This window comes from Dasypus novemcinctus, chromosome 27, assembly GCF_030445035.2.
Source record: "Dasypus novemcinctus isolate mDasNov1 chromosome 27, mDasNov1.1.hap2, whole genome shotgun sequence".
In the NCBI taxonomy this organism is placed as follows: domain Eukaryota; kingdom Metazoa; phylum Chordata; class Mammalia; order Cingulata; family Dasypodidae; genus Dasypus; species Dasypus novemcinctus.
In genome coordinates, this window is record NC_080699.1 from 6,900,754 (window position 1) to 6,928,684 (window position 27,931).

General features: G+C 39.5%; 1 protein-coding gene and 1 pseudogene across 2 annotated transcripts in view; one reads left to right on the forward strand and one right to left on the reverse strand.

The window, feature by feature from the left end:
• The window catches only part of PGR (progesterone receptor), an 89,558-nt gene that overhangs the window by 31,709 nt on the left and 29,918 nt on the right, over window positions 1-27,931 (reverse strand). The window contains exons 3-4 of one of the 2 annotated variants that reach the window (XM_058289405.2): window positions 21,022-21,138; window positions 5,763-6,068 (exon numbers count right to left, since the gene is read on the reverse strand). In XM_058289405.2, coding sequence (XP_058145388.1) covers window positions 5,763-6,068; window positions 21,022-21,138 — 423 coding nt within the window. The remainder of the gene's footprint in view (window positions 1-5,762; window positions 6,069-21,021; window positions 21,139-27,931) is intronic. The other variant, XM_058289406.2, reaches the window with a different exon arrangement.
• On the forward strand, window positions 22,385-25,058 carry LOC139437704 (ubiquitin carboxyl-terminal hydrolase 1 pseudogene; annotated as a pseudogene).

The following is a 27,931-nucleotide window of genomic DNA, read 5'->3' on the forward strand; positions in this document are numbered from 1 at the left end:
TTTCCCAGAGTTTGCAGACTGATCTGTGAGTGCTCTCCAATGCTTATCCATAAATGATCTTACAGAATAACTTGAGGCCAAAGTGGGGGTGCCCTCCACAATCCTTTGTGCATGTGCGTTTTGTGTTGGCCTTGAGTACATGGCCCTAGGAATTCCCCCGTTTACACTCACACAAATGCCCCCGCCTTCCTAGGAACCTGCTCCTCAGGGCCTTGGGCATTGTGCTAAATGTCCCGCAGCCAGCCAGCCCCTGCCGAGGCAGCACAACTAGACCGCGCTCCCTAGCATTCTGTAGGAGAGCTCTGTGAATGCCTTCCACATGCGGACAAGTTCTGGGACAGCAGGTACATGCCTGCACCCAGCATGTGTACAAGGTTCTCTGTCCCTCTGGAACCGGGGCCATAGTCCTCCCTGGGAGCACAGGTCAGCTCGGCACGTGGTCAGCAAGGGCACTGTGAGAGTCTACTGCTTGTTGTAGCCTCTTCTTGATTTAGTGCTCGCCTGTTTCTGCAGGCCTTTGACCGTTTTCTGGAGCAGATGATTTTGAGAACGACCATTCTGCCCACTCTCGTTAGCTGTTTAAAGTTTCTGTGGGGGGATGAAGCCCTGAAGCATCTCACACCATCACCTTGACCTGGACACACTGTTGTGCTTGCTTTTTAGCCCTCCAGAGATATTTTGGTTTCTTCTCATTTTCCAGGCTTGTCATCTCTCTTCTATTCAGATATCACTGGTGTCCAGCCAGTAAGGTTTTCTGTTTTTTTTTGTTGTTGTTGTTGTTTGTTTCTATTTACTTATTTATTTAGTAGCAGAATTTTTGTTTTGTTTTAAAGAAGAGTTGGTATTTATTGCTTACATCCAAGAACTCTGATATACTCAGATACAGAAAGACTCCCTAAATAACAGACAAGAAAATTTGACATGCAACTTTTATAATTCTTTCTTGATTTTGATGACTTAAATATATCTACTATATGTTCATGTATTACCTGTCTTTAAAAAAATTATGAATTTCTCTTTACATGATAAATCTAGTATATAAACTTTATATATATGTAAACTGAATATTTCACAGGCTTTAAAACTGGTAATTCTTTTATAAAGTTTAGACTCATTTGATAAGAGATTAGTGAGGTTTTCTAAATTTTGTAAAGCAGGCTTCCTAAAGGGAGGCATCTATAAGCCTGCCTATTGCTGGTCTGTCTTTACAAATTAAGAGTTCTGGAGAGAAGACGCAAGGTCCAATCCAGTCTCTATCAGCTACTGAATGTCACTTTGGGGCAAATAATTTGATATCACTGAGACTAAATTTCTTGAGTAAAATCATAATTACACAATTATAATAACTCACAGAGTTGCTATGATACTCTTATGGGATAACTATGTCCATTGTAGAGCACTGTGCAGATGCTCATTTTTAGTTCTCAGTGGATTCTCTAACAGAACTGCTGACGGATCTACAGAAATAGCCTTATGAAAACCACTCATCAGTTGATGGGATATGGCGAATTTAAGATATGTCAGGAGGCATTTTATACATTATACATATCTACATAATACCAGTAAAGTATAAATGTTATTAATGGCAATAAAACACAAAAGATAAATTAAGTAGTCTATTTTAGAATATATATATATTTGAAAAAATGTCAGGCTCATAGACAGTTAGGTTCAATTAATCAGATATACTGAAACACTAATAGGTTCACTATCTTCTCCAGGAATCTATTTATTATTTTCATCTATCTTCTAATATGTTTCTTAGTCAATTGCATAAATTGCTAAAAATGTATTTTATAATACTTAAATATTTGACTTACTATGCTATTTTTACTTCAGTTCTTTGTATCATATTAATCTTAATAGTTTTAAAAGTTTTATGAAATTATATAACAATTTGTTTTCAAAAAATATTAGTGTTTACACACTTTACTTTTTTTTTCAATGACCAGAAGTAAAGGGGTATATTTATTATAATATGAAAGGCAAATCTTGCTGACATAAGTTAAAACATCAAATTACCAACATTTATAGCAGAAAATGTATTATTTCCACTGTAAGAGAATGGATTAGAACTGAGAAAATGAGCTTTATTTACTTGACCTTTTAGAGGGTTTGTCTGTGATAAATGTACAATGTTACAATGACTTGAATATGCCTGGTACAGAAGTGCCATTTTTCCCATTAACTGTAATTTTATTCATTATTTTATACTGAAACAAAGATGGGAACACCAAGAACAAATTCCCATGCATGATAATGATCAGGTAAACAATACACTTCAGATGATGATCAAAATGAAAAACCCTCCCACAGTAAATTGATGGATGATCATTGATTGTGTTTAACAAGTAGTAAAGAAAAATACTCTTTCCTTTTAAGTGACTCGACTTGATTAATCCTGAAAAGGCATTGTTATAAGCTGTCCAATTCTTAATGCTTTAAATTTTGAAAAAAAATATTGTACAGTAAGACATGGGTTCTTTATGACATTCTAGGTTTTCTTATCTCACTTCCAGAGTTCTGATAAAATATATAGGTTGTTCTTCTGTCAAAGTCAAGTGACAGAGACAGCTAATCTATAAGGGCAGAAAATGAAACATCTCAGCCTTTTCTGGTGCAATGTTTGAACTCTGAGGAGTACAGAGAAGCTCAGAATAATAAGTAGAATCACCCAAATGTTTGATGATTTATTATGATTGAGGACTTAATAATCTAAGACGGCACAGTTCTTTCTATATCAGTTCCATAATTTACACTTCTATAAATATTCCTTAAGTACCTATTTCGGATGAATCATGCTTGCAACTGGGCACGAGAAGAAAAAAGTGCTGTTCCTGCCTTTAACACTAAAGATCTGGGGGGACGGACATGAAGCAGAGCAAGATGATAACGCCGCGTGGTCAGTGTTATGACTGACCAATGCACATGTGACGTGGGAGAAACAGGGGCCCCTGACTGAGTCTGGGAAGGTTCAGAGAAATCTTACCAGGGGAACTGATCAGAATCTTGAAGACTAGCTGGGGAAGAGTCAGGGGAAGATGGAGCAGGAGAGAAGGGCCGCCACATAAAGAAAATAATATGTGCAAAAGGAGGCATGCAATCACGCGAGAGGCTTACACCTTAGAGATGTCTGAAGAGGAATGGTGAGGGCTAAAATGTTGCAAATTCTGATGCAAGATCACAGAAGGGCTTGGATGTTAAAGCTAAGGTCTTTGGCTTTACTCTGAAGAAGAAAAGAGAATGACAATTGATTACTATAACGTTTTAGAAAGCAGACTCTGGAGGCAAAGAGGATTGTTTGGGGACAGTGTGAAAATGGGGGCTACTCCTGAAGTCTAGTTTAAAAATGAGAGCCTATATTAAGTCAGGGCCGTGGCAATGGAAGAAGCATGTAGGATGAATTATTTAGTAAGTAGAAAAGACAGACTTTCCCAACTAAGTGGACATGGGTGCAAAGGGGAAAGTGAGCCAAGGATTATACACCCAAGGTTCTGCTGGGGTGCCATTGCAAGATGTAGGAGAAAGAAGTGGGTGCCTTAGTTTAGGTCTACGGAGTTGAGGTGGAAGTTCATCCAGGTGTAAGGAAGAGTTAAAATGCACGGTCCACTGGTTTAGGAGAGGCTCTGGGTTGGGCTATGTATTCTGGTGTCATCTGAATAGTGGCAACTGAAGACAAAGCTACGAGTGAGCTCATCCAGAGAGTGTAGAGGGAGAAAATCTGTAGTAGAAGACAGAACCCAGAAATGCCAAATTTATGGTGTGGGTGGAGAACAAGGCCCCCGAGGAACCCAAATGCCTTTCCCACCACGCGCCTCGCCGACTGGCTTCTCTTCCGAACGCCAGGGCTTAACTGTTAGATCTGGCACACAGGAGGGAGGCAAGAGACACGTATTGAGGGAATCAGTGAATAAAAACTGTGCCCTGGTTTAAAGACAACCCAAAGGTTTTGAGCAGCTGATTATACTAGATTACTAGGTATACATGCATCCCTCCAAGTCTTTTTGCAAAAGTCAGTAAGGTCACTCTGTATCACTGACCATTTCTTTAAACACTCGTTAGCAGGAGACTTACTCCTAGAATGCAGACCATGCAAAATGTGGTTTATAAATCCACAGACCACCCAATACTCTGATTCATTCTGATGCTGGCCTTACTGTATGGAAGATGCCATCATTCTGGTTTATGTACACACGAATTTCATTTGGCAACACACTAATTTAAGGTAAAATTTTCCTCTCACTTTTTCTGAGGGTGTGTGGGAGCTAGAGTCTTGATAGATAACAATATATCAATTTAAAAAGCTAAGATTTTATCCAGAGCAAATAAATTATCATTTTAATTATAACTTATTTCTAACATTGCAACTTACACTAGAATATTTTTTTAACAGTAAATAAAATCCAAACAAAATACCAACAAAATCAAAGAAATCACCTTTTTAGAACAATAGAAAGTGAGTATGAGTTAAACATATGTTTAAACACTCACTTTTAAACTGAAAAGTTCATCAATGCTCTAGTAATATTTTTATTTAGTAAAGGTTTATCAAATCTGATAACTACTTTACAGGAAGTTTTAAACATTCAGACGTTTTAAATTGAAAAAGTTACTTGCCTAAGGCCTTTCAGCAAGAACCTAATAAGAACCTAGGCATTTTGATTTTTCTATTAAATTCCTTTATCTCCACGAAAGTACTGAATTTTATTAACTTTGTTCAACATGTATTTTAAAAAGATTGAACAAACAGGAGATAATTTTTCTTTCTGTTTCATGAAACCTTGAATTTTCAATAGCTATTCGTCTATTCTATTTCAAACCTTTCAGGTAGAATAAAAATTGATATATAAATCAAGGAAAATTTGGAAGGTATTTTTTTAAGAGTTTTGAATTTAGTTGAGGCTAAAAGGACCTAATATATTTAATTCTTGATCAGATATTGAAAGCATAAATTGGTCTAAAGGAGTGTAAGTACTTGACTGGTATGAAGGAGAATGCGATTTTAAAGAAACAAAATGTCGCCTTTATTTTTAATTATGAGATCAATGCCTCTTCAGTGATTGCTACACAAGGATTCCCCTGGCTCTACAGTTTAAGATTCAGCCATATGAGAATTGAGTCCTTGCAATTCTTTCAACCATTTGAGGGTGGAACAAGAGCTTATGAATAAATGGACTGAAATCTTTTCATAATGACATAAGTCAAAACTTCATTGTTGCTGGGCTATACCCCCCTTGGGCTGGGTATAAATTAGAGGGAAGAGTGACTGGAGGATCATTTTTCTGTGTCCAAATTATTTATGTTTCAGAATTTTGTTTCTTAATTAACTTTAGAGACTATACTGTACTCTGAATACTATTTCGATTTGTCATATGAATAGATATATTCTATTTTATTTTTAACCAATTCATGTTGGTTAAATTCAAGTTTAGAATGAATTAGACATTTTTAAAGATAGTCAACTTGTCTTTCTCTAAGTTACTATAACATTTTTGGTTGAACACATAAACTTATACTATTCTGTAACTGTTGATCAACAAGACTCAATGTGCTCTCTAGTTCTTTTGTATTTCTATAGCACATAGTAAGGTCCTGGACAAATGGTACATGTTACAGATATATTCTGAACGGCTAAAACAAAAACTATACTTTAATGTTTACATTCTGGCTGCTTTAATGCACAGATTGTTTCATTTAACACTCTACTACTAAAACAAACATAGTAAATTCTTTATGACATGCTATTATATACAAATTATTACCTGGCAGTGCTTTAGACCACTTCACTACTGAGAGAAGTTGCCTCTCGGCTAGTTGATTAAGACTTGTCAACAAAGAACTGGAGGTATCAGGTTTTGAGTTGTCATGTCCTGCATAGATCACATCTGGCTCAATGCTCATTAATAAGTTGACCAGTGAGGGGATAAACTGCACTTCTTGACTTGGTGTAAAAGTGATTCTCTGGCTTAGAGCCTGGCTTTCATTTGGAATGCCCACTGCCTGTGGGAGAGCAACAGCATCTAGTGCTCTCATAACTCTGACTTTATTGAACTTTTTAAACTTTCGACCTACAAAAAAAAAGAAAAACAAAGAAGGAAATAAGTTCAGGTAAATACATATCTTTCTTCAGAGTATATATTTTTTAAGTCCTAGAATTATAGCATTATAGATGTTAGCATCAGTCTGATAAAATAAAATTTAATAAGTAAAAATATTTGGGGAAGCAGATATGGCTCAATGGATAGAGTTTCTGCCTACCATATAGGAGGTCCAGGGTTCAAACCCAGGGCCTCCTGGCCCGTGTGGAGAGCTGGCCCACGTGGAGAGCTGCTTTGCATAAGAACTGTCACCCTGCACAGGGGTGCCCCCCACACAAGGAGTGGCCCCCACGCAAGGAGTGCAGCCCCCTCAGGAGAGCAGACAGCCCAGGAGTGGTGCTGCCCACATGGAGAGCTGACGCAGCAAGATGACACAACAAAAAAGAGACACAGAGAAGAGACAATATGAAATGCAGTGAACTACGGAGCTGAGGTGACGCAAGAAAATGGTCACCTCTCTCCCACTCCGGAAGGCCCCAGGATGGGTTCCCAGAGCCACCTAATGAGAATACAACAGACACAGAAGAACACACAGTGAATGGACACAGAGAGCAGACAAAGGGAGGAGGAGGGGGGAAAAATAAGGGAAAAAAAAAATCCTAGGTATCAGACTTGGGTCAAAAATTCATAACAGAGAACTTCTGGGGAAGATGGTGGAGTAGGGAGCTCCAAGACCTAGTCCCTCCTCCCAAATGGCTAGTAAACAGGCAGGAACTGACGGACACAGCTGTTCTGGGGCTCTGGAGGACAGAAGAACATCATACAGTATCCAGGAAGAGTGGGAGGAAAAAGATGAAAAATTGCAGTAAAGAACTGTGAGTCTCTCTCTCTATGCAGTGGTTGCAGGTGTCCATCCTCTACTCTTGCAGCAGGTTGCCTTGGGATCCAGTCCCTGGATAGTTGCTGCTGACAGAAAGGGACAAAAACATCCTCTTGCCCATGAACAGGAGGGGACGTGGCCAAGCATGCACCATGGCTTTTGATCAACAAATTCAGGTCCCTGGGCCCTGCTCTGAGCTACTCTTTCAACACATCCTAGGCAGAGATGGCAGTAGTAGCCACTGTTTCAACCATGCCCTGAGCAGAGGCAGAGGTGTGGAGATTTAAAGACACAGTGCTTCCTTAGGGCTGCGGGGAATAGTTTGATAGCAAGTGCCATCTGTTGGGCAGGCCAGGAAAGCACAGCTTTGGGGGCTTGTCCAAGAGGCATTTGGGGCCCTTCCTGGCCCCTCCTCGGGCACTCTGGAACTGGTCTGTACCCCCTTAATGGGTCTGTAGCCGTTTGATATAGTTATGAATTCCAAAAATAGATACTGGATTATGTTTGTAAACGGGTCTGTACCTGGGAAGGATTAAATTATGATTAGGGCTTTGATGTCAGTAGGGTGTTGAGTCCCCTCCCCTTGGTGGGTGGGGACTCACAGAGAAAAGGAATGGCAAAGGACAGAGTTGGCAGCTCTTTGATCCTGGAATTTTGATGTTGGAGTTTGATGCTGAAGTTTTAAGCTGAAGCCCCAGAAAGTAAGAACACAGAGGAAAGAGAAGCAAGCCCTGGGAAGAGAGGAACCCTAAGCTCAGAGAGAAGCAAGACCTGGGAAGAGAGGAACCCAGGAAGCCTGAACCCTCACAGACATTGGCAGCCATCTTGCTCCAACACATGGAAATAGATTTTGGTGAGGGAAGTAACCTATGCTTTATGGCCTGGTATCTGTAAGCTCCTACCCCAAATAAATACCCTTTATAAAAGTCAACAGGCTTCTGGTATTTTGTAGCAGCACCTCTTTGACTGACTAATACAGGGTCCCTGGCCCTGATTTGGCTGGGAAATACTGGCTGTGGAAAGTCCTCTCCATGGTGACCCAACTCCCAAAATTTGCCCTCCAGTAAAGAGCAGCTAGAGACAATTAAAGGAGTGTCTAAAAACGATAAGAGGTAAAATAAAACAAAACAAAAACTCAGAGCAGATCAAGATTTCCTGAGAAGAAACAGAGGAAAAGAACTTTCTCCTGGGGATGAAACAATTGCACAAGTAGTACAATCTTAAAAATTTATCATATACCCAGGGCAAAAATAAGATGAAGAAGAGCTGAAAAAATCTGATTACACAAAAGCTACTCTAAACATCTAGAATAAGTGTAACCAAGTGTCAAAGAAGAGCCTTAACATAAAATCAGTACACTATAATGTTAAAATGTCCAGGCTTCAACAAAAGATTGCAAAACATATAATGAAACAGGAAGAGATGGCCCAGGCCAAGAAGATTAAAGTATTAGAAACCTCTAGGTGGAGGATCAGACATAGCACATACAATAGATGAAGACTTTAAAAAATGACGTGATCCTAAATATGCTCAAAGAGCTAAAGAGAAACATGGACAAAAAACTAAAGGAAATAAGGAAAATGACAGGTGAACACAAGGAGTAATATCAATAGAGAGATGGAAATTATGAAAAGGAACCAAACAGAGCAGAAGACCACAGTAATAGAAAATAAAAATTTCTTAGAGGAGTTCAACAGCCATTTGAAGCTGGCAGAAGAAAGAATCAGTGAACATGAAGATAAGGCAAATGAAATCATTATGAGAAGCAGACAGAAGAAGGAAGAAAAGTGAGCAGAGCTTGGGGAACCTGTGGAACACCAACAAGCACATCAATACATCCACTGCGGGAGTCCCAGAAGCAGGAGTGAAAGGGACAGAGAAAAAATAAAAAAAATATATCTGAAAACGTCCCAAATTTAACAAAAGGCATGAATATATATATCCAAGGTGCCCAACAAACTCCAAAGAGGATAAACTCAAATAGGCCCACACCACCCTGTTATAATCATTCTCTTGAATGCTGAAGATAAAGAGAGAATTCTGAAAGCCACAGGAGAGAAGCAAGGGGTCATGTGCAAAGGAGTCTCAATAACATTATGTGCCAATTTCTCATTGGAGACCATGGAGGCAAGAAGGCAGTGGGAAGACATGTTTAACATGCTGAAAGCAAAAACTTGCCAAACAAAAATTCTATGTCTGGTAAAACTGTCTTTCAAAAATGAGGGAGAGATTAAGACATTCTCTGATAAACAAAAGTAGACGGAATCTGTCACCACTAGACCGGCCATACAAGAATTGCTAACGAGAGTTCTGCAGGTCAAAAGGAAAGGACAATAGACAACATATCAAAACCTCATAAAGATATAAAGATCTGTAAGGGTAATGGTATGGGGAAATATAAATGCTAGTACTATTGGATGTTTGGTTTGTAACTCCACTTTTTACTTCCTACAGGCTCCAAAAGGTAAATGCATAAAATGTAATGTTAAATCAGTGTTCTTGGATTCATACTGTATAAATATGTAATTTGTGAGAATAACTACATAAAGGTGGGGGAGCTGTAACATAATTTGTGTATAATATTGAAGTTAATATCAAAGCAAATGAGATTGTTACAGATTTAGTATGTTAAATTTAAGCCCCATGGTAACTACAAAGAAAATATCACAGAATAAACAAGGTCCCAGAGATGGAAATCAGAGTGCAGGTTGCCAGAGGCGGGGGGCACAGGGAAGGTAGAGTTAACGCACATTGAGTGTAGAGGTTCTATATGGGGAGGTCAAAGTTTTAGTGATGGAAGGCAGGACGTTACTACAACATTGTGAATGTGATTCATCCAATTGAATGCGATGCTTGGAAGTGGTTAAGACGGGAAAGTGCATGTTGCTTGTATGTTCCCACAATGAAAGAAAGGAGAAAACTAAAGGGCCAGTGGCAATTACATGCAATACATGATCCTGGATGTCATAAAGAAAGGAAGGAGAGAAGGCTCTAAAGGACATTATCAGAACTTATGAAAAATTGGAACATAGACTGTAAGCAATAAATCAATGTTAAATTTCTTGAACTTCATCATTGCACTGAAGGTGGTTACATAAATGAATTGCCTTATTCTTAGGAAACGCACAGGGCAGTATTAAGTGTTCAAGGAACATGATGTCGATAGCACTTTTAAAATCTTTATTTGGGTTTTTTCTTCTAAGAATTTGTCCAGAATTATGACATTTTAGTCAGACCCCATAAAAACATTCTGTGCAAATCCCACAGAATCTTGCACATAATTTAGTGGGTCCATAAATCCTTCGAAATCAGCTCATGGGCTGTTATGAGATCCAAGCACCCAATATAAGAATTCCTTTTCTAAATTAAGAGAGGGGATAATACACACCTTGTGCTATTCAGGCTATGTTTGTATTTACTTTCACAATTTCTACTTTGATGAACTGTGATGTGATATGCTAGGAAAAAAATACCCCTTGCTGCTGAGTAGAAAGGCTGCCTCCTGAAGACTGCCTGAAGGACACAGTGTTCAGCTGGATGCTGCCCATTCAGCAGGCACCTTTTGTCAGAACTAGAGAGAAGCCTGGTGATGAGGGCAGACTGGACTTCAGAGATGGCAATCTGCCACTCTAGTGCCTGATCTGGCCCGAATTGTTCATCTCATAGAACGTCATGAGAACACCCCTCGCTGAATTAGGTGAGTGGCAACAATTTTTTGAAGCTGAGGTCTCCAGCTGATTTTGGGTTCCAGTTTGCCCCTGTTCCCACCACACACTAGTACCACTGGCCAAGTTTTCTTACGTCTTGGCACGCTACCCAGTTAAGTATCTGCCTGGCCTCTGTAAGCACTTGCCTTTGTAATATCTAAGCTCAGGCATTGTCATAAAGAAAATGGATTACACTTGCTTTATAAAGCCCCAAGGAGTACAGCTAGAACCTGTAGGAGATGAGGGGGAAAATACGCAAAAAGACTCTAGAATTAAATTTGCAGAAATCAAGTGAGCTTCCTGACGAAGGAGTGAGTGACAAGAGGGGAAGAAACTAATACTTCTGGAGTATCTACTATATGCCAGGAATTTTATATGTATCATTTTTTAGCCTCACAAATATCCTAAGAGGTAGGTATTATTAGCTCCATTTGCAGATTGAAAAAATGGAAAATAGAAAAGATTACATGTCCAACATCAGAGAGAGAAAGCTTGGATTTCGTGGAGTCTTAATGCCCAAACTCTTTCTACCCACGAACATAGATCTCCCTGGAGAGCTTCAGACATGGGCAGTGTATTTGCTTAGTGGGATGCTAAAGAAGAGTTGTAGGCAAAAGATTCTGGGGAAGAGCATAAAGTGTTGAACTAATTGTCTTTAAGGTCCCTTCCAACCCTAAAATACTATGATTTACAGAAAATACAACGTCCCCCAATAATAACTCAAAAAATGGTTTTCTTTTCAATTTACTTTGACCTCCTTTTTCTTTTTAACACCTTTTTAGTTCTATTTCCACCAGGATTTGATTACATCGTGAAATCTTGGAATCTCTCTGAAAACCAAAGGAAATCCTTTATACTTTTATGCTATTAGTAGTATTTATTTTACTGGTAGTATTACGTTGAAGTATTATTAAGAGATGTTTTTCTAAGTAGTAAATTATTATCATCTCTATCCTCTACAATGAATGTTAGTTTGGTCTTCCAAAAACATATCTTAACAGATAAAACAACTCTGTCCTCCACCTACAGTTTATGAATATGTATATTTTTAAAAGTTATGAATGGTCATATCTGGTATGAATTCTGTCATAAAAGCATTCTCTCTGGGTGGATTACTTACTTTACTTGTCCAAGTCTCAGTTTACTCCTCTTTAAGATAGAGAGAATAACATTTACCTTGTAATACCACTGGTAGTCTAGGTAGGATAGCACTCGGCATGCTGTAGATACATACCAACGTAAGCTGTCAATTTTGGAACTTGACTGGAAACAAGTGAGAGCAGAAAGGAAACGATAACTTTGTTTATTTTGTATTTTCTGGTATTAACAAGTGTTACTCATCCTCTATCAACCCTCCCTACCACCTACCCCACAAAAAACAAAAACAAAAAACAAAGGCTTCTGTAGTCATACAGTTTTGGCCAATGTCAGATTACAAAAATCAGAACTATCTTTACGTTAGGATATCTCAGAGTCCACGTATGGATTATGAATCTCTAAGAAGATAACAGTAATACATAATGATTCCCAAGTATATCTGGCTCTTTACTTTGTTGAAAAACCTATTATTATCTCATGGACTAATCTTCTGTGTAACAGTTTGGAAAAAGATTACTTTAGAATGCTTTTTTTTTTCCATTTGAAATCAAGTCTGTGACTTTGAACCTCAATTGTTCCATTCTTTTACATCTAAATTGGGTCCAGAGCTCACGAGAAGTTTAAGTTAGAAAAATAAGTTTAGCAACCACATACACAGTTGTAGAAGCAAATGAGATCCCCAAAGGCAGGTAATGTTAACAGGGTTGAGGAAAAAGTTTCCTTGCTCTTGACTGTGACCTTCTACATAGGTACCATTACTTTGCATCTTTGTTGCCCTTTTTTGGGGTCTTGTAGTGCCTCACTAAGTGTCTGCTGAATGAGAGAAGATGTTATTATATCTTCTCACTCTGAGAACTTCCTAGGTTCTTATTCTCTATTGCTGCACTTGTTTCTTTTAGAGAACACAGCCTCTTCCATTTACCTCTTGAGGCAAAGGGCCAAGTTTGTTTTACTCACCAAATCAGAAGCTTCTCAAACTGTCTACTATGCAATAACCTCCCATCAAATATTTGCCAATTTATTGAAGTGGTTGTTTTGACAGGCACTTGGAATAAGAAAATCACAGCAAGAGTACTAAAAAGAGAATGCGAATAGCAATGTGACATTTTGAAAAATTAATCTGTTGGATTATATATAGGATATTCCTTCAAGGATAATACCCTATATATAACGTTCAAGTATAAGAACCACTATTAAATGATATAACAAAAAAATAAATAGAACTTCACATAATTTTACCTTTAGCATTGGTTGACTGAGGAAGTGCATAATGGTAAAAACTATCCTGAATTCAGTAACAATGTTGAATGATGTTGTATTAATTACAATATCATTTATATACTTCAGAAAAATAAGAGTATCTAGTATTTCGGGTAACTTAAGTAGTGACTAGGTGTGTGGGGCCAGAAGCCATGTCTTCCCAGCCCCATGTCCTCCCCCCGTGTCTGCAGGAGATGAGCACAGGGAGGAGGGAAACTTCCAGGTTCAAATGCTTGGGCAAGTGTAGGGGTGTAAGAAGGCAGATTGCCAAGAACGGCACAGTACCCGCCTCTTGTTCAACTTCATAGACGGGATTTTGAAGGATGGAATAAGTCATGGGAGGAAGTGATTTTTTTGGAGGCTTAGGAAAGAGCAGCTCCCTCTCAGGGTCTGGTTAGTGACATGCAGAGTTGAGGATAGGGCATCCTCCTAGTTTCTGCAGAAAGCACAGCTTAGGGCTAGTATTGTGACAGCTGAAAGGGACATGGTATCAGTTGGCACATTAAGAGTCTTTGAAGCTCTAGGCACTGTGAGAAAGCTCCCTGTGCAGGGAAGAAGCATTTTCTTAGCTGGGACTGTGAACAATAGCAGGGCACAGGGTCTCCATCAAGCTACTCCAGGTCACTGTACCTTGGTAAGGAAGCTGATGCAACCAAATATCTGGCAGTCAATCTAGAGCTTGGCCACCACTTATCCCACCATGCCTCCTATTATACTGCAGGAACCCCCTGCACTTCTATCTATGGCTAGCTATGCCACGGCAGCACGAAATTCTATTCTCTCTCAGGTATTTGGTCTCCAATCACCTGCCTTCTCATCAGCCTCTTCTGTCCCTTCCACGCGAACTCCACACATGGAGAGGCATGCACTTTCTCCATTTCCTCCCCTCCCTGTCTCCCTTGAGCATATTCCACTCAGCATCTCCTGATCCCTAACCCCTCTGGGCAACAGAATTGTTCTTGGCAAAGTCACCAATGCTTTCCACACGTCAAAAACAGTGCTTACAACTGAAAGCAGGAGAATTGCATCCAGTATCCATGTGGAATCTAAGCCCCCTCTTGACATAGATGTGGAATGGACACAACCAAGCCAAGGTCCACAGGAAGGAGGAATACAGTAAAGATTAGAGTGGACTTAATGATATTCTATTCATGAGCTACTGTGGTTAATAATCGAGAAAATGTGGCATTGGTGTGGAAAAAGTGGCCATGGTGGCTGCTGGGGGCGGGGAATGGGAGGAAGAGATGAGATGTGGAGGCATTTCAGGACTTGGAGTTGTCCTGAGTGGTGCTGCAGGGACAATTGCCGGACATTCTATGTCCTCCCATGGCCCACTGGATGGAACGTGGGAGAGTGTGGGCTATGGTTTGGACCATCGGCCATGGGGTGCAGAGATGCCTAGAGATGTACTCCCCAGATGCAATGGATGTGTCATGATGATGGGGGAGAGTGTTACTGTGGTGGGAGTGGTGGGGTGGGGGCGGTGGGGGTGAATGGGGACCTCATATTTTTTTAATGTAATATCCTTTTAAAAAATGAATAAATTGAGAATTTAAAAAAAAACAAAAAACATTGATTGTAAGTCAATTTATGTACATATCAGTGAATAAAGCATGTATTTTACAAGTTTTCAAAACTAATCAATACAGTGCATTTACAGCTCACTAAATGAGGTCTCTGTTTTAAAATTGAACATATGTGAATAAAAGAACATATTGGCAAAAAAAAAAAGAAAGATTGAGAGGTGATGAGTTTTTTTGTTCTTTGGTTATTTTTGTTTATTATTAATATTATTGGAATAAAGAAAATGCTCTAATAATGATTAAAGTGATGAATTCACAGATACGTGATTGTACCAAATACCATTGACTGTACACTTTGTTTGGATTTGTGTTTTAATCTGTATCAGTAAAATTCATTTGTTCTAAAAAATGAAAAAAAACACACACACACAAAAAAACAATGCTTGTCATTTCTCAGTCTTCTTCTCAACCAACCCATCGCTAGCACTTGACACAGTGGTCATTTCGCTTTCCTTGTAACCTCTTCACTTAGCTTCCATATACCTCACTCTTATGGCCACTCCTTCGTCTCTTTGGCTGGCTCCTTTTCATCTTCTCAACTTCTAAATCTTGGCATGTCCCACAGCTCAGTCTTCTCATACATCTACACTCTCTTCCTACCGTGTTTGCATCCATCCCAGTCTTTTAATATTGTCCAGATGTGGGTGGATGATTACCAAATGTATAGCCCCAACCTCTCTTTTTGCTATTTGTCCCTATTTCTGACAAAAAAAATTTTTTTATATTGAATGTGTGACATTGGTGTTCACGTGATAATGCTAGACTTGTTGCCAAGCAGGAAAGGAAGAGTATTCTGGTGGTATTAAAATATAAGTTTTTGGTAGCCAGAAAGGCTTCTGGGAAATGATGAAGAAACAGTAAATTTCAGCAGGAAATTAAGGAATGGTGCAAAAGGTTGACATTATGAGGGTCATAATAAACATTGCTGAAGTGGTGGTAGATTTATAGACAATTATCCCAACAACAGCTGTAAGAAATTATGACAGTATGGCTAGATGCATGTTATTATTTTGGATTAAGAAAAGGATGATTTTTATTGTGCAATGCTAGGATAAGTCCACTGGGACTGGGGACTAACAACCCTTCATAAACTGATTTATTTTCCTTTCCTATCTTTAGGGTCCACCTCCACCTCCCTGATGAAAACTAAGTATGCCTGTATCTGCACTTTAAACAAAATATTTATCCTAGATACCAAGGGATATAAAATGTAAGTAGGTGTTGGCAAAAACACTATATTAGGGTTTATCTTTTTAAAAGTAAATATCTTAATCACTCAAACTCAGAATGCAAATGGAGGAGAGTCTACATACCTCTCAATCCTGATTTTTTTTTACTGGGGTTAGCTGGTAGCCATAAAAGTAGTCCTATACAAACATAAAATATTTTAATCAAAGACGTTAGGATGAACACTGTGACAGTCTGAAGGTTTTTGTGGCTCCTAGAAAAGAACAAGTTTGTGCACCTCATCCATTCCTGTGGGTGTGGGGCCCTCTGGCCGGGCTGGATTCAGCTGGGGGCCTTTGAAGGGAGCGCTTCAAGTGAGTCTTGGGCCTCTTACCGGAGTCCTTTATAAATAGAGGCCTGACAGCAGAGACACACAGAGAGAAAAAGCCACAGAGACAGAGAGAAGGAACACCGGATCTCAGAGAGGAACCCTGGAGAGAGGAAGCCACAGATGGAGCAGCCAGAAGCTGAAGCAATGAGACCTGGACGAGAAGCAGATGCCTCCGTGTGCCTTGCCACGTGGCAGGAGTCCAGGACCACCAGCAGCCGACGTTTATGAGACAGCATCTCTGACGATGCCTTCACGGGGACATTGTCACAGCCTCAGAAGTGTAGCTTTCAACCTAATAAAGTGCCCTTATAAAAGCCAGCTCGGGCTTTTTAGTTCCCAGCAGCTTTTTAGCAAACTAACACAGATGCTTTAAGGAATGTCCCTAGACAGTATATATGGGATGGTGAGCAATCAGGCGATTATCAGCAGACAAAATGTGGCTGCAGGCTTCAGTGCCGTGGACTGGGGTAGCAATGTGAGACACACTGTCTCGAGGAAGGGCCAATTCAAAGACTGGAGGTTGGGTAGAAAAGGAGAAACCCATAAGAGAAAGAAGAGGAGCGGTCTCTGGGCAGGAGCCCATGGCCATTCCTGCCTTAGAGAGAGGTCAGGTGCTGTCAGTTTTTACAGTAATTAAATGCGAAATCCAGGGACTGCTCAGTGTCCCAAACTCAGGAAGTTTGCAATTCTTCAGAAAAGGAACTGAGGTCTTCTTCTTGGCTTTCAAGTGTAAGAGGGGAAAATCAGAACTCTACGCTACGACCTGCACTCCCGGCTCAGAAAGCCCTTCTCCTTTCTCAGGGAAGTGGGGCTGCACCGGGTGGAGGAGGAGCCAAGCTGGTTTTCTACCATGACCTTGTGGAATTTGGAACTAAGGCTTGCTGGTGGTTTGCAGCTATGTGGACCCCCAGAAAAACAAGTTCTTAAACTGAATTCATTCCTCTAAGTGTGGCCTTTTGGTGAGGCTCCTTCAGTCAAGGTGTGACCTTAACCCGGACGGGTCTTCATCCTCTCACGGGAATCCTTCATAAGAGAACGAAATGCCATGCCCAGAGAGAAAGCCAAGGCAAGCAGGAAGCTGCATGTCAGTGGCACCTGGAAGAGAATGGAGAGGCCAGAGGAACCTGCCATGTGAACTGCCATGTGACAGAGGCGCCCAGGACCAAGGCTCTCTGCAGCCAGCCCCAGAAGGTCAGTCCTGGGAAGAAAGCATCGCCTTGATGATGCCTTGATTTGGACTTTCTTTCAGCCTCTAAACTGTGAGCGAATAAATTCCCATTGTTTTAGCCAACCCATCGCATGGTATTTGCTTGAGCAGCCAAGGAAACTAAAGCAAACTCTATTCCAAAAAAACCCAGCCAAACAAACAAAAAAAACTATAAAAAATAATTGCCTGCTTTAAAACAATATCAGCAAACATAGCTACGCCTTAAATCATTCTTTATGTAGAAAGCTACTTATTTTGAAAGATCTAATTACCTTTAAAATAGCCGAACATTTTTTCCACAAATGAAAATATAGAACTGTTTCATTTCAGAAAACATTTTTTCCATGAGTCATTAAACAAAAATGTTTTCTAAAGAAGACGATAGAAGCAGAACACTTAAATTAGAAGATATATTACCATCCTTACGGGTGTAACAATCTTTCCTTCTCAGTGCTCTACAGAAATAAACAGAATGCAAAAGTTCACTGTGACCTGTTTAAGGTAAGGGAAGTAATTCATTAAAAACAAGAATCATATGCAACTAAGAGACCAAACAACTCAAACATAATTCTTATAATCACAGCCCATCTACTGCTGCAGAGTGGGTGTAGCTCAGTGGCTGAGCTTGTGCTTCCCATGTATGAGGTCCCAGGTTCAATCCCTGGTACCTCCTAAAAAAAAAAACAACCAAAAACAGGGAGCTGATGTGGCTCAGTGGTTGAGCGTTGGCTTCCCACATACAAGGTCCCAGGTTCAGTCCCCGGCCCTGGTGCCTCAAAACAAAAACAAAAAGCCACCAAAAACATGTCCACTGTAGATAAGTACACACTGCAGCTAACATGTCAAAGACTTCAATATTTCTAACCTCTGATGTTTTCCTATGATGATTTTATTAAATCTTTCAAAATATTTCAATGTTCTCTTTTTATTCATCTTTTGCCATTCAAAGGTCTCTATGTGAGAAATGAGAAACTTCAAGAAGTGGAAATAATAAGAAAAGAAAGAAAAAGAGAGAGGAAAGAGAGAAAGATGAGGCCGCGGGCTCCACTTTCAGGGATGTGCAGACAATCGGAGCTGCAGGGAAATGACTCTTGTAGTTATGGATGAAGCACCCTCATTATCCCTCAAAACCCTGATTATCTCAAAAGGCCCCAGCTATATTCCCCTTTCACTGAGAGACTTAATAAGGTACCAGCAGTTCCTACCTAATCCTTAGGACCTGACTGCCTTTCTCCTAGCTTACAAGAACATACATTCCTCAGGCTCTTGCCTTGACTCTCCCAGGCAGCACAGTATTGGAAAATATAACATAGCGCGTTGGCAGCTTCTTTCTATCAACCTCTGTGCAAATCCACTTATGAAATAATGAAATGTACTACCATCGTATTTCCCAGTTTGAGATGCTGACCAAAGCAGAACATTCAAATTGAATGAATCTTCCTAGCATATAGGTTTGAAATTCAGAAAAGAGGATTTTTCATACTATTTAAGTCCTTATAAACCATATCATATGATGGAACTGTCTAAATTATTTTTAATGCCAGTTGTACTGTTTGGTGAAAACAGAGTAAACCTGAAATAATTTCAATCATTGCTAATTTGGGATATTTGTTGAGATTATCTGATGAGAAAAAAAGAAGCATAGAAATTTAATAGATTTTTTTTATTGCTCCTGGGGGGTAAGAGCTCATGGTTTTAAGTTTTGGATAACATTGCAAAGACATCTTTTAATTATGATCTTAAAGGAATAATTCAGAGCTCCAAGAATAGTCAATAATTTTGAATAAGTGAAATTTAGGGAGACTTATTCTACTTGGTATCAAGACTGATGAAGCTATAGTATATCAGGCAGTGGGGCAAAGATAAACAATGAAACAGAAAAAGGAAGGTAGGAATGGAAGCAAACACATGCAGAAATTTGATATATAACAGAGATAGAATTACAATGTTCCAGGGAGTTAAGAAAAATTTATAATTTCTATTTTTAGTCTAAAAGTAAAAAGGGAATTAAGCATCACTAACATTTAATTTGATAGTAGTACATATATTTGATTTGCTTTTCATATTGGGTGTGGAGGTTCAGAACGTTTTGACTCATGGAGGTGTATTATCAAAACAGTTTGGAAACCACTATGTTGACAAGTATACTGGGTCAACCGGTTATCCATGTGGAAAATACAGTTAGATTCCTTCCTCCTTCCATAAAAAATATTTGCAGGTAGGTTAAGGAATTAAATGTGGGAAGAAAACTTAAGATTTTTTGAAACTTTTAATAGATTGTCTGCATGATTTCAGGGTAAAGAAAGAAACAAAGGTAGAAGACTGATACATCTGATTATATGCCTCAATCAAAATGAGAAAAAAAGGCACCATAAACATGGTTAAAAGACATGACACAACCTGCATATAAATAAGGATTAGTATAGAATATGTAAGTTACATGAATCAATAAGAAAAAACGGATGGAACTTGGAGTTGTCCTAAATGATACTGCAGGGACAGAAGCTGGACATTATATATCCTGCTATAACCCACTGAATGGACTGGGGGAGAGTGTAAACTACAATGTAAACTATAATCCATGCGGTGCAGCAGTGCTTCAAAATGTATGCACCAAATGCAATGAATGTGCCACAATGATGAAAGAGGTTGTTGATGTGGGAGGAGTGGGGGGTGGGGTATGTGGGAACCTCTCATATTTCTTAATGTAACATTTTTTGTGATCTATGTACCTTAAAAAAAGGACAATTTAATTAAAAAATAAATAAATGAAAAATGGGCAATAAGTATAAACAGGCAATTTACAGAAGAGGAAAGATGAATGCCAATAAATATATGAAACAATATTTGTCCTCACCACCTATCAAGGACACACAAATTAAACCATAATGAGATACCAATTTCATGCTCATCAGATTAGAAAAATTAAAATTTCTCACAATGTCAAATATAGGTGAGATTGTAGAGCAACAAGAACTCTCACGCATTGTTGGAAGGAAATATTTTGGAGGGCAATTTGGTGATTTGGGAGCATTTTGTAAGACTGAAGATATGCATCGGTTTATTGAACCAGAAAGTCCCTTTCTAGGTATATACCCTAGAGAGCCTTTCATATAGATGCACAAAGAAACAAGGCACAGGATGTTTACTGCAGCACAATAAACACTGCAGCATATTCAGTATCTATGAAAAATAGAAATGGATTCCTATCTCAATTCTGGTGATTTTGCTTTAGTCCATCATTTATAGGAGGCAGAGAGCAATACACCTGACCAATATGCCAAATCGGTTTTTGAGCTCGAAAGGGATCTCAATCCTCCTTACAGATAAGGAGATGGGCTTGGAGATGGGGTCAAGCCCACACCTGCGGAGAGAGGCAGAGCTAGACTCCGACCCACGTTCCTTCCTAAAGGCCAGGGCTCCTTCCGTAACAGCTACTGGAAGGCAGGACAGACGAGAGGAGGGTTCTCACTTCTCCTAAGAGACTGCCAAGTGCTGGAAATCTACGACAAGAATGGGTGGTCACTGCTTGCTTCAGCCACGCACTCGAGAGGAAGACTCACCACCAATAACACTCAAGACCGAAAAAGCAAAGCAAGAACAGGGAAATAAGAAAACCGTGGTTTTCTGACCCACAGTTTTGTAATGTAATTATTAGGCAGTTTACGACTGTGAGAACATCAAAATTACCTCCGAGGACCATGCCGGCCTGGCAGCATTTTCTCAGGCGACAGGCAGGGCAGTTTTTTCTGCGGATTTTGTCGACAATGCAGTCATTTCGTCCAGCACACAAATAGTTATGCTGCCCTAAAAACCAAAAGAAGTGAAAGTTACTTACAAGACCTAACGACCACTAGAGATGCTGTGCAATGACAACTGAAACAGAGGATGGCGGGGATTTGAGGTCTATTTATCTTTTCCATAGCTGCTGCTCTTACTATACCAGTGTTAAAATGCACAGGGGGGATTGCCTGCATTTGGACCCTCACTTTGGCTGAGTGGTGATAAGCCCAAGGCCCCTCATGATTTCCCAGCAGCATCGCATCAGCAAATGCATGTCCGTCAGGGATCTGCTGCTGATCTGTCCAGCCAGCCTCCTGCTCGACAAGACTCTCAGGGATGCTACAGACCTGACCGAGATTTTACCTGTGCCTTCAGGAGACCAACCAAGGCACACACAACTCTGTTAAAAATCTCTTGTACATCCTTCTAAGGGCATCGCCATCACACTGCCCTTAGATCTTTCTGTCATTACAAGATTAGCTGCAGGTTGCTGAGAAGCATTAATTGCTTAAGATAGTCACACTCCAGTGAGACTTTTTTTTCCTGACATGTAAGCCTTCAAGGAAACAGATACAGACTAGAGAACTAAGGAAGGGAGAGGCATCATCCCTGATTTAAAACAAAACAAAGTTATTCACCTATATGATAGGCAAATTTTCACTGCTGCATGATGTAGAAACCTGAGGTGAGGAACAAATACTGGTCCAGGACCAGTGCAATTCCCAAAGTCCTGGGAGAGGCAAACACAAAACCTATTTGTAGGGTGAGGCGTGTACAAATGCAAGAAGTGTTGTATGAAAATACTTAAAGCAGCAGTGTTCATAGTGACCCCAAACTGAAAACAACTCAGATGATTTCCAGCATAATATATAAAAGTCCTATTTTCCTCATTCAATGCATTATTATAGAGAAATGAAAATGAATGAATGCCTGGTCCCATGGTTGAACCACATAAGTAAATGTATAAAAAAAGTAGACACAGAAAAACATATGATTCTGTTTTACATAAATTCCCCAAATAGTCAAAAACAATCTATGATGTGAGAAGGTGGGATGGAGGTAACTTTTGGGGAGTGACTAGAAAGAACACAAGGAGGCTTCTGGAAACTTGGAGGTGGTTTTATTTTTTTGGCCTGGGTGATCCTGATATAGTGTCACTTACTTAGTGATAATTCATTAAGTTCTACACTTAATTTGAGCACTTTCCTGAATATGTCAATAAAATGTTTCGTTCTTTAAAGAAATGGCTCTCCTTAAGAGGACAGCCCAGATGGGGGTCCTGAGACTGAGGAAAATGCAACAAGTTCGCCTCGGGGGTGGGCTGGGAGAGACCCTGGCGTTCAGGCGCTTGGCAAGCGCGACTCCTTCTGCACACCTCTCCATCCCCGGGCACAGCCGACGGGTGCCAGCAGGTCCAAGGGGCGCCGGGCTCCTGCTCTCCAGAGCTATGGTCACTCTTTCCTGGGGTTGGGGACAGCGGGGCTAGCGGCAGGAACTCACCGCTGGACCCACACCTACCCCGGATTCCACATTTTCCCTAAGAATTAATTCTTGTCAACTCCTTGGGATTTGAAGAGAAAGTGCCTGATGTTGTACCTAGTGAAAGTAATGGGCTTTCAAGAGACAGTCCCTCAAAGGAAAACAGACTCTCTGGCAGTTTTTTTTTTTCAGAAAAAGGAAACTAAAATAGCTTTGGATTTCACAGGTTCTGAAGAAAATGAAGAGTAACCTGAACACAGAGGATCTGAAACTGATCAAGTTGTTCCTGCAGCACAGGTACTCCCCCCAAACTGTGGGAAGAGAGAAAACTTGCTACCTCCTGTGGGACTGAATAATCTGGCAGCACTTGCTAACCTTAATAGTGTACTTCAGGTATTATGTTTTTGTCCTGGTTTTATATCTCATGTGAAGCACTGATTTAATATTATTTCAAGGAAGAAAGATGCCCTCAAGGATAAAGTCAACCAAAAAGTAAGTAAGGGAAATTGCAAAGGTTCTTTGGCAAGGTATGAACCAATACACAGTTTACAGTCCTTAATCATTTCAGATGAACAGTTTCAGGCTAGTTTTCTCTTAAATCCACAGAAATATACAGATAAAGTTCCCACTCAGCCAAGGTGACTGCTAACACACTCAGGGAAGGAACCCTATGTCTCATATGAAGGGTAGCTGCATCTCAACAAGCAGGAAGTAGTTCAGTGCTTACTGGGAAACATTCCAGAAACAGGCCAATGCCTAAGAAAGGAAAAAGTGGAAAATGTGGCAGAAGTATCTACCAAGGCAGAAGAAATCCCTCATCAGAAAGAAGAGATGAGTGACACTAACAGCACCGAGACCAACAGTATGAGGCATTTGGAAGACGATAAGAAAAGCTCCCAAAAGGAAATGGGAAAAGAAAAAGTGACACTGACTTTGCTAACATGAAGAAAAAAGCTGAAGTACCCAAGGAACCCCAGCCATTGACGAGAACCAGGGACAAACTAGGTCAAGAAGAAAAGCTGCAGGTGATATGTTGGAGATTCCTCCTAAAATAATACCCATGTCTGCTTCTGTAAATGAGAATACAAGGCCCTCACAAAGAAACCCATAGTGAAAATAAATTGGGTAAGGTCTACGAATAAGCAACCCAGCATTCTTCCTAAATTCTGAAGTCTGGGAAAAATAACAACAAGCCAAGGATCCAAGGCACAATCTAAAGAAAATGAATAAGATCTTGAAAAGGACGTGGGGAAGTGTGAAAAATGGTAACACTTTAAAGGTTAATGGCTGTGGACTTGAATCTCCAGGGAATAATATTAAATCCATTAACATTAATGAAGTTAAACCCATAAACAAAGGTGTGGGGCAAACTGATTTTGAACTAGTAGAGAAATTATTTCAAGGTCAGCTGGTATTAAGAACTCGTTGCTTGGAGTATGAGGTTTAAAAGAAAGAAGATTTTCAGGACATCATTGTGCCAGTACAAGAGAATGAGAGCTTTGCAAGGTAGAGGAGAGTTCTGAAATTTCTCCAGACCCAAAAACAGAAATGAAGACATTGAGATGGGCAATTTCACAATTTGCTTCAGTAGAGAGGACTGGAGAAGAGGAAAAATTTTTCTGTGAAAATTACCACCATAACACTGAAGCTGAATGAAGGCTTATTATTTGACTAAATGGCTGAAATTATAGCCATTCATTTGAAGTACTTTGCTACTAGTGGCCTGGAGTTTGACTGTTTTGGGGTGGACTTCCTAAGATCAACACTCCTTTATTGACAACCCTTTAACAACTCCATCCTCAAAGAACGGAACACAAAGCCAGCCAACGGCAGCTATGGATTATTTGTGGCCATGACGAATAGTGGCATTACAATTAGTCTTGGGCATTACACTGCTTCTGTTAAAGCCACTAAGCTTAACAGTTTAGAACTAGATAAGGGAAGTTTTGTGGTTGACCAACTGTGTGAAATAGGTAAGCCAGAACCACTGAACGAGGAGGGAGCACGGGAGTAGTTGAAAATTACGATGATGAACAAGTGTCGATTAGTCAGTGGAAATACACAGCCAAGTAAATTCTGAACAACAACAAAAAATGTAGAAGCTAGTGGACTTCTTGGAGGACCAAAGAGCAAAGCAGATTATGAGCTTCACAACAAAACGTCTAATCCTGATAAGGTTGCCAGTACAGCACTTGCTGAAAATAGAAATGCTGAGACTAAAAATACTAACGGGTCCACGAATGTGAAAGAAACAAGGAGTCCATTAACCAAATAGCATTAACGTCAGTGGAGCTGAGAACAAAATTTCATATGTAGTGCAAAGTGTAAAAGAGTATAGGGGGAAGCAGTTGCTTTTTGATGATTCTGAAGTGCAAGTGACTGCAGAAACGGACTTTTTGAATTCTCTTTCCCCTTCTACATCTCCTACATCGACTCCTTACTTGCTATTTTATAAGAAATTATAGAATAAGTGTATTTTTCTTGGGTATATATTAAACAGATCTGGACAAATATTGGTAAATTTAATTACAGCAAAGAGCCTTCTGTTTATCTTTTGAAGCCACTGGAATGGGTGGTCACTCTAGATTTTTATATAAACACTGAAATTTGAATTACTGAAAACCATGTTAATTTTTAGAATTCATTTTTCCTTCATAGAGACTAGGGATGCATTAGCTTCTGGGAACAAACCTGTATAGGTTCTCTCAAGGAACTGTCCAAAACAGAAGCATTTAACACTCTTAAATTTATCTGTCTTTTGTGTTTGTTCTTTAAAATAAGGTGCTTGTAATTGTATTCTCCATATTTTGGGGTAATTATCCGCATGATGTTTATAGGTACTGAGGTTTTTCGGTTAAGAAGCAGAATCTCTGCAGTACGTTTAGTGTTATAACACAGATGTGATGCCAGATCTCTCATGGGCTGTCCTGAGATGCATGAGTCTACGTGTGTGTACACTGTCATGTTCATTTTGTGCCTTGAACTACTTTGAGAAGTATCTCAGTAAACTTGGCCAGTCCTTTCCTATCCTTAAAATGTATCCTTTATATCCTTTATATGTATTTAGGACGATGATTCTGTGCTCTAGTAAACTAATTTGGGGGGCATGGCCTAATTTGTATCTCTTTATCATCATATTCTGCACCATGTGTATAATACAGCAAACTTAGAGGTATGACCTTAAATTTAACTTTTTAACTGGGAGGTCAATAACATTTGAACTGCTTAACAAGAATAACAACAACAACCAAACAAAAAAGAAGACAGCCTAGAGGATACTGCATAGGGCCAACACCTGGACATCCAGAGGCTGAGGGGCAGAGTCAGAAGTAACCAGTCAGAGGTAATTTTTTTAATGTTGTTAGAAATATTAGAAGCCAGCAGTTCACAATTACAGGATTACAGATGGAGCATTCAGTGAGATATCTCTAAGAATCCTACAAAAGCATCCCACTTAATTTGGAGAGGGGACACAAGTGTAATCATCCACCCAACGCAGGGAACTCTCAGGAGAACCATGTATGTATCTGCTGTGTACAACTGTGCCCCTCCCTCGAGCCCCTGGCCCTGGAAAGGTCGAAATCAATGGCTGATGGGTCTTGGGGGCGTGCACAGGGTAAACATCCTTCCCTGAAGGCTCCAGGGCCAAAGCAGTGATGAGTTTGGGTAAAGGAGCAATCCTAAATTGGATGAGAGTTTGGAATTTTGATCATAATGCCAGCACAGATATTTGGGTTTCTGAAATCAGCTTGTTTTTCTGATGAAAACGATGGGATTGGACTAAGATTTCATGTAGGGGAGGGAGGACCTAGCCCACAGGGCAGGTTTTGTTGTTAGAGGTCATGCTGGTATTGATTTTTTTTTGGAAAATAGGTATACATATAGACACATAAATACACTCTTAGGAATAAAACAATGAGGTAATTATTTGAATGTTGCTGGAAGTACAAGTGTAAGCCAGTAGTTCACAACTAGAAACAATTTTGCCTCTGCAAAATTCCGTTTCGTAATATGTGGAGACATTTCAGGTTGACGCAACTTGGGACGGTGGTGGTATTCAGTGGAGGAGAGGGATGCTACTACACATCCCACAGCGCACAGGACAGACCCCCATGACAAGAACTTATCTGGCCCAACACTGAATAGTGTTGAGGTTGAGAAACCTTGGTGTAAACTCATGATCCCACAACTTTTAAAAAAAAGATGTGTTTTATAGATCTGGCCACTGAAAATACTCAAAAGAAAAGCAAGCCTCAGCAGCAGTGAACTCTATCAGAATCCAGATTATTTTGTCAAACTATCATTTTCATCTAAAAGGTACAGGGCTCCTTAGAGAAGCAGCTGATCTGGGACTGGGGCAAGAAATGTACAAGTTGAGTCTGGGATGCTTTTTTTTTTTTTGTGCCAGAGAGTTATAATGTTATAGAGGATCAATGGAATTACACCAAAATCACACTGACCAAAGAAAAGATGATTTAAGCAGCAAATATAATTTAGTGCAAGGGATTAAAACACATCAAATATATAAAAAGCCATGCATATATAATAATTCAAGGAAGGAAAGAAGAAGAGAAAGGAACAAAACTCCCTGGAAAACACTGATGGTTGCTATGACACAAACTCATTAGTTTGAAATTTGATAATTATAGGGAAATAATAAAGCATCTATTTAGACTATCCAATATAAATTGTATTCTGGGGTTACCAAATTGGATGAGGGAAAACAACTAAACAAAAGAATTATGGCTGATAAAGAAGGAACAATAGAAGTCGAAAAATCATCTTTTTGCAATCTCTACTGAAATAACTACCACTTGTAAAGTTTTGGATAATAGTTTGAAAAGACAATTAAAACATGCTCCTTTGTTCCACAAAAGAGAAATTAGGTAGAAGGTCAAGATTTCATATCAAACAATGTAAATATTTTAGAAATATATTTCATTAGTATTGCTCCCTCTAATTTTATTCTCTCAAACTAACTGAAATATAGACATAAGTTCTCATATTGCAGACACTACAATGACTCCATTCCTCATATGACCAACAATAGCCTTCACCTTGACATACTATTGTTCAATTCATAATCCTCCTCATTAACAGCTTGGATAAAGTTGCTGAAAACCACTTTTTAAAAATATTTTTAAAATTCCTTTAAAATGTTATCAACTAATCAGGCATCACTGAACATTTTAATTTTGTTTTGCCCGCTTTTAAAATGTAAATAAATTGAATCATAACATTCAATAAAGTAGTCTCCCTTTTCCAACTACCTATCTGTGTGAGGCCATTTTTTCCTTCTATGCATTAGCCAAAATTACATAGCAATAGATTGAATGTA